The sequence below is a fragment of the Benincasa hispida genome, chromosome 9 (genome assembly GCF_027475165.1).
Source record: "Benincasa hispida cultivar pf3 chromosome 9, pf3_genome.v1.1, whole genome shotgun sequence".
NCBI lineage: Eukaryota > Viridiplantae > Streptophyta > Magnoliopsida > Cucurbitales > Cucurbitaceae > Benincasa > Benincasa hispida.
Window position 1 is genome coordinate 32,457,038 of NC_143486.1, and position 11,907 is coordinate 32,468,944.

The 11,907-nt window shown below is 33.6% G+C and overlaps 1 protein-coding gene and 1 non-coding gene across 2 annotated transcripts; one reads left to right on the forward strand and one right to left on the reverse strand.

Annotated features, from left to right (window-relative positions):
• Positions 1 to 1,027: 1,027 nt before the first annotated feature.
• LOC120086374 (auxin-induced in root cultures protein 12-like) lies at positions 1,028 to 2,079 on the forward strand. Its single transcript, XM_039042991.2, has one exon. The coding sequence runs from the start codon at positions 1,153 to 1,155 to the stop codon at positions 1,927 to 1,929; it is 777 nt and encodes a 258-aa protein (XP_038898919.1). The 5' UTR covers positions 1,028 to 1,152; the 3' UTR covers positions 1,930 to 2,079.
• A 9,474-nt stretch (positions 2,080 to 11,553) lies between these two features.
• On the reverse strand, positions 11,554 to 11,634 carry TRNAL-CAA (transfer RNA leucine (anticodon CAA)). The gene has a single exon. It is a non-coding gene; the product is annotated as a tRNA-Leu (tRNA).
• Positions 11,635 to 11,907: the final 273 nt, after the last annotated feature.

Consider the following 11,907-nt stretch of genomic DNA (forward strand, 5'->3'; position numbering starts at 1 on the left):
CGCGATCTTCCCCCACCCATTACAAAAAATAAATAAATAAAAATAAAAAGTCTTCACACTGCCTTTTTATGAGAGGAAAAACACTTTTTAATTGTATGAATTTGAACTTTAGATTTTGAATTTAAAATATTATTTAATACAAACATAATTTTTTCTAATCTAATACTCGTTTAGATTTGATGGGTCTAAGACCATATTTGTGGTCCATCATAAAAAATAAGACAAGTAAATCTTATAAAATTGTAAGTTTTCATCATTGACATTCTTAATGAAATCAAATGTCACTATCTTAACTATATGTTTTCATAAAATTAAAGATTTAGGATGATATCTTGCAATCTTAACTATATGTTTTCGTGAAATTATAAATTTAGGATAGAAACTAATTGCATGTTTTGGGAGTGATTTTACAATTTTGTTCGTTACAAAATCACTAGTCTTTAATCATTCAAAATTAATTTTATATTTAATTTTAAACACTTAGATACAATTTTCATACCACCAAAATCAATTCTAAAGGATTAAAAACATATTTCTCCTACCATATTATAATAGAACAAAAAACTTGGACAGATTCGACACTAATTAAAATCTACCATATATCATATTGTTTTAATAAAAGTTGAATTATTTTTTTTATTTTTCTATAAAAATTGAGCGGCTAAAAGGCATGTTTCTAATCTTCCAATCTACCAACAAAATATACCATTTGATTCCTTTACCAACCAGCTAAAATTTTGAGAAAATGTATCAGGTAGGGATTTTACCATAAATCCATTGAGTAAAAATTTCTAAAGTGAACATAGATCCAAGATGTGTTAGCTATCATGAAGTAAATTTGAGATGTGTTAGCTATCATGAAGTCTATTATTTGAATAAAAAAGAATGGAGGAAAAATTGAGTTTTTTTTTTTCTCCAAAAGTTTCCCACTCTCTCATTTCCCACTTCACCACTCATCTCAAAGAGAAGGTCAAAGTCAAACATTGTAACCCCAAATCAAAGGAAGAAGGGAAAAAAAAAAAGGGTTAATTGGGCAGTAAGTTCCCACTGGCACTTCCCCCACATGATCATCCCACTCCCCCACTTCCCCAATTTTCTATCATTATATATTCTCCATTCAATCCTCCCTTTCTCTTCAATTTCCCCTCTCCAATGGCTTCCTTCTCCCATTTCTTCCTCTTCTTAACCCTAATTTCCTCCTCTCTTTCCCTCTCCCATTCCCTCACTTGCAATTCTCAATCCTTCCCCAACAGATCCTTCACCCACTGCCAAGATCTCCCCCATCTCAACGCCTTCCTCCACTGGACTCACGATCCCAAAAATTCCTCTCTCTCCATTGCCTTCCTCGCCTCTCCGCCGCGCTCCGGCGGCTGGGTTGCCTGGGCCATCAACCCCACCGCCACTGGCATGGTCGGATCTCAAGCCTTCCTCGCCACTCTCTCCGGCACCACCCCCTCTGTTCGTACCTTCAACATTTCTTCCTACTCCTCTATTCTTCCTTCCCCCTCGCTTTCCTTTCCGTTCTGGAACATGGCGGCCGAATCTGCCAACGGCCGCTTGATTATCTTCGCCACCGTCAAAGTTCCGGCTAAGGCTAAGTCGTTGAACCAAGTCTGGCAAGTTGGACCGGCGGTCGACCCGGATTCTGGTGTTCCTGCGCCGCATGATTTTAAACCGGCTAATTTGAATGCAAAAGGCGTGTTGGTTTTTGATAAGAGTGGTGGTGGTGTTGCTCCTAGCCCTGCTCCAAGCGCTCACGGTGGCGCGTCTGGTGCACCTACGCCTCCGGTAGTCGGCGTTAATGAAACTGCCGCTTCTCCCAAAGCGCCGGGTCCTGATAAGGGTGGGGTTGCCGGAATTAGACGGCGGAGTTTGGGGTTAGTTGTGGGTTGGTTTGTGTTTGTTGTTTGGGGAATTTTTAGTTTCTGATTTTAATTTTAGTTTAGGAAGAAAAAATAGAAGCAAACTCTTGTGACTTTTTTCTGATTTTTGGGTATTTTTTCCCCTTTATTTGTTTTTCTTATAAAAGATATAAAAATGGAGAAATAATAATATCTTTATTTTAATAGTTTATTCGAACCCTGTGATTTAATTTGGTTGTGAATTTTCGATTTATATTTTGTTTATAAATTTGCGGAAGAGAACTAATAATAGTATTCTATTTTACAGTTTGTTTGCGTTATTTTGGGGATTTGTTATACGAGTTCAATTAAAGAAAAAATTACAATAATAACAATGTGATTTAATTTGGTTGTGAATTTTCGATTTATATTTTGTTTATAAATTTGCGGAAGAGAACTAATAATAGTATTCTATTTTACAGTTTGTTTGCGTTATTTTGGGGATTTGTTATACGAGTTCAATTAAAGAAAAAATTACAATAATAACAAAATCCAGATTTGATTTGGTTTGTTTTAAGGATTGTTTTTAAATATAGAAAAATAAATTAAAATATTTATAAAATATAACGAAATTTTAGAATTATCAATGATAACATGATAAACTTCTATCTCTATCAAGAAATTTTCATTTTTTTGTAGTTTGATTCTTAGTTTAAGATGGATTTATAATTTCGTAGAAGAGAGAAAAAAATGATTTGCAAAAACTATCTTGGAGTATGGTATTAATTGCAATTAAAATGAAGCCCAATTAGATTACCCAACCCAAATTATAAGACTTAGCTTAGTTTTAATTTTGGATTGGTTTGGGTTGAAATTTTTATGATTTTTTTGGGTTGGATTAGGTTCGGATTACACTCGAATTTTTAATAATATTAATATATATATATATATATATATATATATATATATATATATATATATATATTCTAACTTATAAATATTATAACTCATATATATGTTTATGGTGTTTGCTTTATATGAAATTTAGTTATTAGTATGTGTTGTAGATAAATTTAGTTATAGCTTACTAACATTTTATTAGATTTTTTCATCTTTTAAAGTCTAACTCATGTAAATTCTAATAATGCAAAGTTAGTCAAACAATGTGTCCTTTAAATATAATAAATAAATAGTCAAACAATACTTTTTTTATAAACAATACTTTTTTTTATGTGCGACAGTTTATAACCTTTTTTCTTCTTTTTAAAATCCATTTTTCAATCTCAACTCTAAAAAACATTCTATTAAAATGGTTTCGTTCATTTTTTTTTCATAATTTTTATATTCACATTATGCTATATTGTTTGTTTCCATGTTATTTTTACATTCACGTTACTTGTATATGTTTTTAAAATTAATTTCAAAGTTCAAACTAGAGGATTATTTAAGTTTTGATGTCTTTAAATCTATATAATAGAATATAATATTCTTATTATTAATACTTTTGTAAAGTTAATTCAAAATTAATATGGAGAGATATTATAAAAAGAAAAACAACAATAGAGATATCAGAAGCATCATCTTCAAAGAAAAAAAATGTTATAGAAATAGATATTGTGAATTCGTAAAGAAATAATGCAGAAAACAAGAGAATCTAATTCCATAGATATTGTGAATTCGTAAAGAAATAATGCAGAAAACAAGAGAATCTAATTGGAATTTGTTGTTGAGTATGATTTTTGTCATAGTCATGATATTGAAGTCTTTAAAATGGATGACCTATTTCTAATTTGAGGATGACAAATACGAAATTATCAACCAGTTACAATTTACATTATTATCATGTTGAATTTTTATATGTATCATTGTTATGCAATTTCAAGAACTGCATAATCATTTTACTAAAACAAATACAAAATTACTTCTCTGTGTGGCATGTTCATATCTGAGTAATTTGTTTTTTTTTATAGAAAAAAACTTAATTAACTGTCCAGTTTTACCCAAAAGACTTTTCAGCTATTGAAACTCTTTATGCTTGAGGATCAACTTCAAAATCATATTATTGATATGCGTTCAAATATCCATTAGTTTACAAATTACTCACTTTAGTGTTAATTTTACCTATTGCCACAAATATTGTAGAGAGAACATTTTCTATGCATATTTGGAATATATCATACCGTTTTCTCATTTGAGTTCTTTACAAGTACGTATAATTACAGCTCTGATCACTTCTAATCTTTCTAGAGGTGTATTTGGGACGGCTTTCTTGATTACAGCAACAATAACATCACCAATATGAGCATATCGTCGATTACTAGCCCCTATGATTCAAATACACATCAATTCTCGGGCTCCGCTATTATCTGCTACATTCAAAAGAGTTTGAGGTTGAATCATATTATTTTGGAATCTTTTCTTTCAATGCAAAGGGCGAATAAAAAAAAAAAAAGGAAATATTGAGTTCGAAAAGGTCAAGGTATTAGTAGAGTACATCTCTTAACATGATACGGGCCTTTTCCACATAATCCACATAAAAAGGGAATCTTTTGTTACAATAGAAGCAGAAGTGATGTGGATTATTCAAGAATCGAAGTCGAGTTGTTTTATAAAAAGAAGATATCAATGAACTTCTATGAAATGGTTTCACGGATTCTAAATATATATGAATTTTATTATTAATATCCTTACAGCACGAGCTATGGTTATATATTCTACGGATTATTGCCAAATCATAGGTATGAATATATTATAATAGTGAGCTATGGTTATATATTATTACCAAATAGTAAACAAAGAACCTACAGATTCTGCTCAATTATAAAAAACTCTTATGATTTTTGAGTTCTTACTGTTCGATGGAAGATATCAATTGGGCATAGAGGGGGACTTTTTACTTAATGTAATGAAATGCAGGACAACAAAAGAAAGACTAGGTCTTAGTATTCCTACATGGTACTAACACTCCTTTGATACTTCCAAGAGTTTCTCTGCCTCTTTTATTTATTTGTGCTTAATTTTTTCGATTATACTAGAAATCATATAATAACTTGGTATAATTCGATTTTTTGTATTGTTTCATCAATGGTGTTGTGCCCGAATCTCTTTTTGACTATCCGCTAGTGATTCCACTATTATTAGTGGATAATAATTATTAGTGAGCAATAATGGAATAATTCTTTTATATTCATAGAGATAGGGGACATAATTCACATGGATATGGTAAGTCTCGCTTGGGCTGCTTTAATGGTAGTCTTTACATTTTCTCTTTCCCTCGTAGTATGGGGAAGAAGTGGACTCTAGAAGTACTACTAATTGAAAAATCAAACTGTATTGTTTTTTGTTTATTTTATAGATCCTTCTGCAAAACTTTTTTTTTGAACAGTAAAAAAAAAAGAGTTCGGATTATAAGTTTTTAAGTGGATCCATTCTTTCGACACGAAAGAACATAGACATAGTGGTTGTCCAATGAGATACTACGCATAATAATATACTACCTCATAATAAGATAGTACGTCGGGGTAGCCACCCACATATTACGTGCTTACCACTTGTTTTATTTATTATTATTAATATTTTAGTTATTTTCAAAATAGGATTTTTTCTTGTTTTATGGAACTCATTTCATATGATGGTTCAAACGTTAAAGATGTGGTTTGCTAATTCTTTTCGAAATCCGAAGATAAAAAGTTCCCATGGAACCGAACTCCTGGATCATCTGTCAATTGCTCAATCAATTACTTCTTTCGAATGCTTAAAAAAGATTAGTGGCCTTTCAATTATTTCATTTCAGATTCATTGGAATCAACATAAATTATGAAGCAAAGAAATACAATTGGGCCACTATGTATATTAATCATTCGGACCGAAAACAACACACTTCAATCATTTATGATGATCCCTCCAAATAAGCACAAGCTTATCGACAAATGTCTCTTCTTTTACGAAGACCGTCGGGCCGCGAAACTTATCCGGGAGATGTTTTTTATTTGCATTCACGCCTTTTGGAAAGAGCCGCTAAATCAAGTTCTGCTTTAGGTGAAGGAAGTATGACTGCTTTACCAATAGTTGAGACCCAATCGGGAGATGTTTCAGCTTATATTCCTACTAATGCAATTTCCATTACCGATGGAAAAATACTCTTATCTGCCGATCTATTCAATGCTGGAATCAGACCTGCCATTAATGTGGGTATTTCCATCTCCAGAGTAGGATCTGTAGCTCAAATTAAAGCCATGAAACAAGTAGTCAGCAAATCAAAATTGGAATTGGCTCAATTTGCCGAATTAGAAGCCTTTGCACAATTCGCTTCTGATCTCGATAAAGCTACTCAGAATCAATTGGCAAGAGGTCAATGATTACGTGAGTTGCTCAAACAATCCCAATCAGCCCCTCTCACGGTAGAAGAACAGATAATGACTATTTATACCGAAACTAATGGTTATCTTGATTCATTAGAAATTGGACAAGTAAGAAAATTTCTCGTTGAGTTACGTACTTACGTAAAAACGAATAAACCTCAGTTTCAAGAAATAATATCTTCCACGAAGACATTCACCAATGAAGCGGAAGCCCTTTTGGAAGAAGCTATTCAGGAACAGCTGGAACGTTTTCTACTTCAAGACCAAGTATAAAAGAAAACCAGTAAAGTATAAATCAATTTTAGAACTTTAAAATGTTCTAATTTAAACATGAAATAATTTCATTCTTTTCATGTATTAGGTTTTATTAGGTAGAATATATATAATTTCTATAAAATACTAAACATAAATATATATAAATATAAATATATTAAAGATATAAATATATTAAAGAAAGTAGATAATATTTCTAGAAATATATATCAATATTAAAATGAAATGTAAATACAATTAAGAAATTTTTTAATAGTGAAAAGTGAAAATTAGATTCTATTTCTAATAATATATAATATATTTAGAATATCATAAATATCTTAATATTTCGAATTTGAATATCCTTTCTACTAATATCTTATCTTCAAATAAAAAATAATCTGAAAAAACCTCGTGAATTGACTTGGTGAGTTCATAAATTATATGATTTTTATAATACTTATAGACGTATATACGTATCAAGATATCCCATTTACTCGGTTGGTGAACATACATATATGATACTTACGTATATCCCAATATGAGTTATGGTATATCAAGTTAATTATACGTACTCGGTATTATACTTACCTGCCGTCAAAGTTATACCTTTCATAAACCTTGTAGAAAGGATCCCATGGGAATTATATGATTTTTTGTCATTAGATGAAAGGCCAAAATAATCTGTAGGTGGCTTTTCCGAATGGAGGCCCTTATTTTCATATTTGTCATTCCTTATCTTAATTCCGAATCTACTTATTGGAAGAAAATAAGTTTCTTGAAATTTTCTATTTCGAATTGTATCCCTACAAAAAAAGAATATTGCACGTGAAAATGAAAAGACAACTTCACCTAATCATTCGAATCTTTGTTTCGTAGTCTCTAAATTATACGCCCTTTGGTTCTGCTCTGGTTGAATCGTAACAACTTACTAAAATTTTGACTCTTTATGACCTAGTATATGGATAAAACTATGTCGAATCCTTCCTGAAACGTAACCTAGAATTGGATCTTCATTATCTAAACAAACCCAAAACATACCATTGGTAAGTGATTCAGTAATTAAACCTTCAGAAATCCTTTTTTGTTCTTTCATTCCAAATGAAACACCTTTCAAAGTATCAATTAATAAAGGGGGAGTGGTATTAGAAACCTACCTCTTCTCTTTTTTTTTTTTTTGACAAATAGGGAAGTTCTGTCTATAATTTGAATATCATAAAGATTACCATATATAACACAAAATTTCGCCGCCGATTCCCTGTAGTCGAGCTTCTCGGTCTGTCAAGAATTCTTGACTATTGAATGGGAACAAGTTCATCTTCGAAGTATTTTTCCCTTCCAATATTTTTCTATTGGAGCTTCCCTCATTCCTTTTTATCGAACATAATGATGCGGATCGTGCTTTAATGAGTTCTAATATGCAATGTCAAGCAGTCCCGCTTTCTCGGTCCGAAAAGTGCATTGTTGGAACTGGGTTGGAACGCCAAGTGGCTCGAGATTCAGCGGTTGCCGCTATAGCCGAACACGGGGGAAAGATCATTTATACCGATACTGACAAGATCATTTTTTCAGGCAATGGGTATACTCGAAGAATTCCATTAGTTACGTATCAACGTTCTAACAAAAATACTTGTATGCAACAAAAATCCCAGGTTCACCAGGGTAAATGCATTAAAAAAGGGCAAATTTTAGCGGACGGTGCTGCTACAGTTGGTGGCGAACTTGTTTTGGGAAAAAACGTATTAGTAGCTTATATGTCATGGGAAGGTTACAATTCTGAAGATGCGGTACTAATTAGCGAGCGTTTGGTATATGAAGATATTTATACTTCTTTCCACATACGGAAATATGAAATTCAAACTCATGTGACAAGCCACGGACCTGAAAGAATCACTAACGAAATACCCCATCTAAAAGCCCGCTTACTCCGTAATTTAGACAAAAATGGAATTGTGAAGCTGGGATCGTGGGTGGAGACGGGCGATATTTTAGTAGGTAAATTAACGCCTCAGATGGCGAAAGAATCATCGTATGCCTCAGAAGATAGATTATTACGACCCATACTTGGCATTTAGGTATCCACTTCAAAAGAAACCTGTCTAAAACTACCTATTGGCAGTAGGGGTCGAGTTATTGATGTGAGATGGATCCAGAAAAAAGAGGGTTTGAGTTATAATCCAGAAATGATTCGTGTATATATTTCACAGAAACGTGAAATCAAAGTAGGCGATAAGGTAGAAGGAAGACATGGAAATAAAGGTATTGTTTCAAAAATTTTGCCTAGAGAAGATATGCCTTATTTGCAAAATGGAAGACCTGTTATATGATTTTCAATCCATTAGAAGTCCCCTCACGAATGCATGTAGGACAGATATTTGAGTGATCACTCGGGTTAGCGGGGACTTTGCTAGATAGACATTATCGAATAGTACCTTTTGATGAGAGATATGAACAAGAGGCTTCTAGAAAACTATTCTTTTCTGAATTATATGAAGCCAGTAAGCAAACAGCGAGTCCATGGGTATTTGAACCCGAGTATCCGGGAAAAAGCAGAATATTTGATGGAAGAACGGGAAATCCTTTTGAATAACCTGTTATAATAGGAAAGCCTTATATCTTGAAATTAATTCATCAAGTTGATGATAAAATACACGGACGTTCCAGTGGGCATTATGCACTTGTTACACAACAACCCCTTAGAGGAAGGGCCAAGCAAGGTGGACAACGGGTGGGAGAAATGGAGGTTTGGGCTCTAGAAAGATTTGGTGTTGCTCATAATTTACAAGAGATGCTTACTTATAAATCTGATCATATTAGAGCTCGGCAAGAAGTACTTGGTACTACAATCATTGGAGGAACAATACCTAAACCTGAGGATACTCCAGAATCTTTTCGATTGCTCATTCGAGAATTACGATCTTTGGCTTTGGAACTGAATCATTTCCTTGTATCTGAGAAGAACTTCCAGATTAATAGGAAGGAAGCTTAATCAAAATGAATCAGAACATTTTTTCTTTGATCGATTGGTATAAACATCAACAACTCCGAATTGGATTAGTTTCTCCTCAACAAATAAGTGCTTGGGCCAATAAAACCCTACCTAATGGCGAGATAGTTGGATAGGTAACAAAACCCTATACTTTTCATTACAAAACCAATAAATCTGAAAAAGATGGATTATTTAACATCCAGAAAACTGCTAAATAAAAGGCGTCCCAAGCCGAAATATCACAAGTACCACCTCGTCCCGGACCGTCGCAAGGAAAACTATAACCAAGATCCTTTTTATCCGGCATTAATTTGGAACCACGTGCATTTAAAGCACCTTTTACTATGATCAATGTAGTTGTATGTAAACCTAAAGCAATAGCATGATGAACCAAGAAGTCTCTGGGCCCTATTGTTAAGAATAGTGAATTACTATTCTCATTAACAACATTTAACCAACCTGGCAACCATATGCTTCGACCCGCATTGAACGTTGGGCCGCTTGTTGAAGATAAAAGTACATAGAAGCCATATGAAGTTTTACCATGAGCGGATTGAATCCATTGGGCAAATATGGGTTCGATTAAGATTTGTTTTTCCGGAGTACCAAAAGCAAGCATGACATCATTATGAACATAAAGCCCCAAAGTATGGAACCCCAGAAAAAGGCTGGCCCAACTTAAATGGGATATGATAGCTTCTTTATGGTCTAACATTCTTGCCAATACATAAGATTCCCTTTTTATATGGATTATGTGGAAAAGGCCCGTATCAAAAATTATGATTTTATGTATTTTGATGATTGAATCCGCTTAATATATATGATTGATAGAGAAATTAATCAAAAATCCATCGAGAATTCTTTGTAGATGAAGAGATTTCAAAGGGGCTGCTTACTTCCCAAACAAATCTTCCTACATCTATATATAAACGCTAGTTTATCAAGAATACGCAAGAAAATCACTTCGGATTGTTGATTCATCACCAGAGATGGCTTAGAACCAATAGTTCATTATCTAATGGATTTTTCCGTTCTAATACTCCATCCGAGAGTTATAAGTATTTATAAATCTGTTCCTATCTAACAGAACACTATTGGATCAAATGACAAAGACATTATTGAGAAAAAGATGGCTTTTCCCGGATGAAATGCAAATTGGATTCATGTAACAAGAGAAAGGTTTCCCATTCCTTAGCCGGAAAAATATATGGCCATTAAATAAGGATTAAGTGGAACAAAATTGACTGGGTGATAGAGTCGTGAAAACACCAGTTTCTTCCATATTTTGGACCTTAGCTCCATGGAACAATATACTACTGCTGAAACATGGAAGAATTGAAATCTTAGATCAAAACATTATGTATGGATGGTATGAACTGCCTAAACAAGAATTCTTGAACAGCGAACAACCAGAGTTATTACTCACTACATCAAAAAATTTCCATTAATGAAAGATGTAAATCCATTGGAAAATAAAAAATACGCATGCCGGATGAAATGGTTGTTGCTATCTGTTATGTTACAATAACGAATCATTGGTTTAACTGAATAACTAAATAAAATAGATAGACCCCTCTCTTCGTCTTAGGTCGACGGATCTTCTCCATTGAAAGATCCCCTATATGGATAATACACATTCCAGTTCAACGAGCCTAATTCTAATTGTTTTGTTCCGAAGCAAACCACGGGGCGGTTCGTCCTATTCAGATATTCACGACCAAGAAACACTGGATTCTCTTTCGGGTAGGCCCTGAAAGGAGAAGGAAGGCTGGAATGCCAACAGGCCTCTATTATTGAATTCACCCGACCCGATAGTACCCCATTTTTGGAACGTCCAGTGCCAAAGTCACTGAATGGGTAAGTCGCCAATCCCTAAAACGGACTATGTAATGTACTTTATCTGCTGGGTTACGGGTGAGCATTTTACCAGAGGTTTCTATTGTATCAATCTACCCTTATTTAATTCCTGTTGAAGCATATACTTGGGGAGTGGGTGCAGGGCGGACGATTTCAAAGCGGACTCCCATTCATTAGATAGAGAAGATTGCCAAGATTTCGTGATCCGCTGCCGAACTTATTCCTTCCAATTCAACGGGTATTCTCAACATTATGCCTTGAAGAGGACTCGAACCTCCACGCTCTTTAGCACGAGATTTTGAGTCTCGCGTGTCTACCATTTCACCACCAAGGCATCTTGAAAGTGAATCATATTCCATGAATATGATATCTATCTAGTGTGATGTATGGAATATATGACAAAGGTGGAGTGTTAGAGTATTTCTATTGCTCGGTCATGTCATATAGGTCTGAGTCGGACATCCAATTGCTTCGATTTGAATTATCCGGAGGATGCCTTAACTATTAAGGGATTAATAGAACGAATCACACTTTTACCACTAAACTATATCCGCTACAATGTAATTATTGTATATAAATAGACCTTTTGTCAAAGACGAAAATAAGT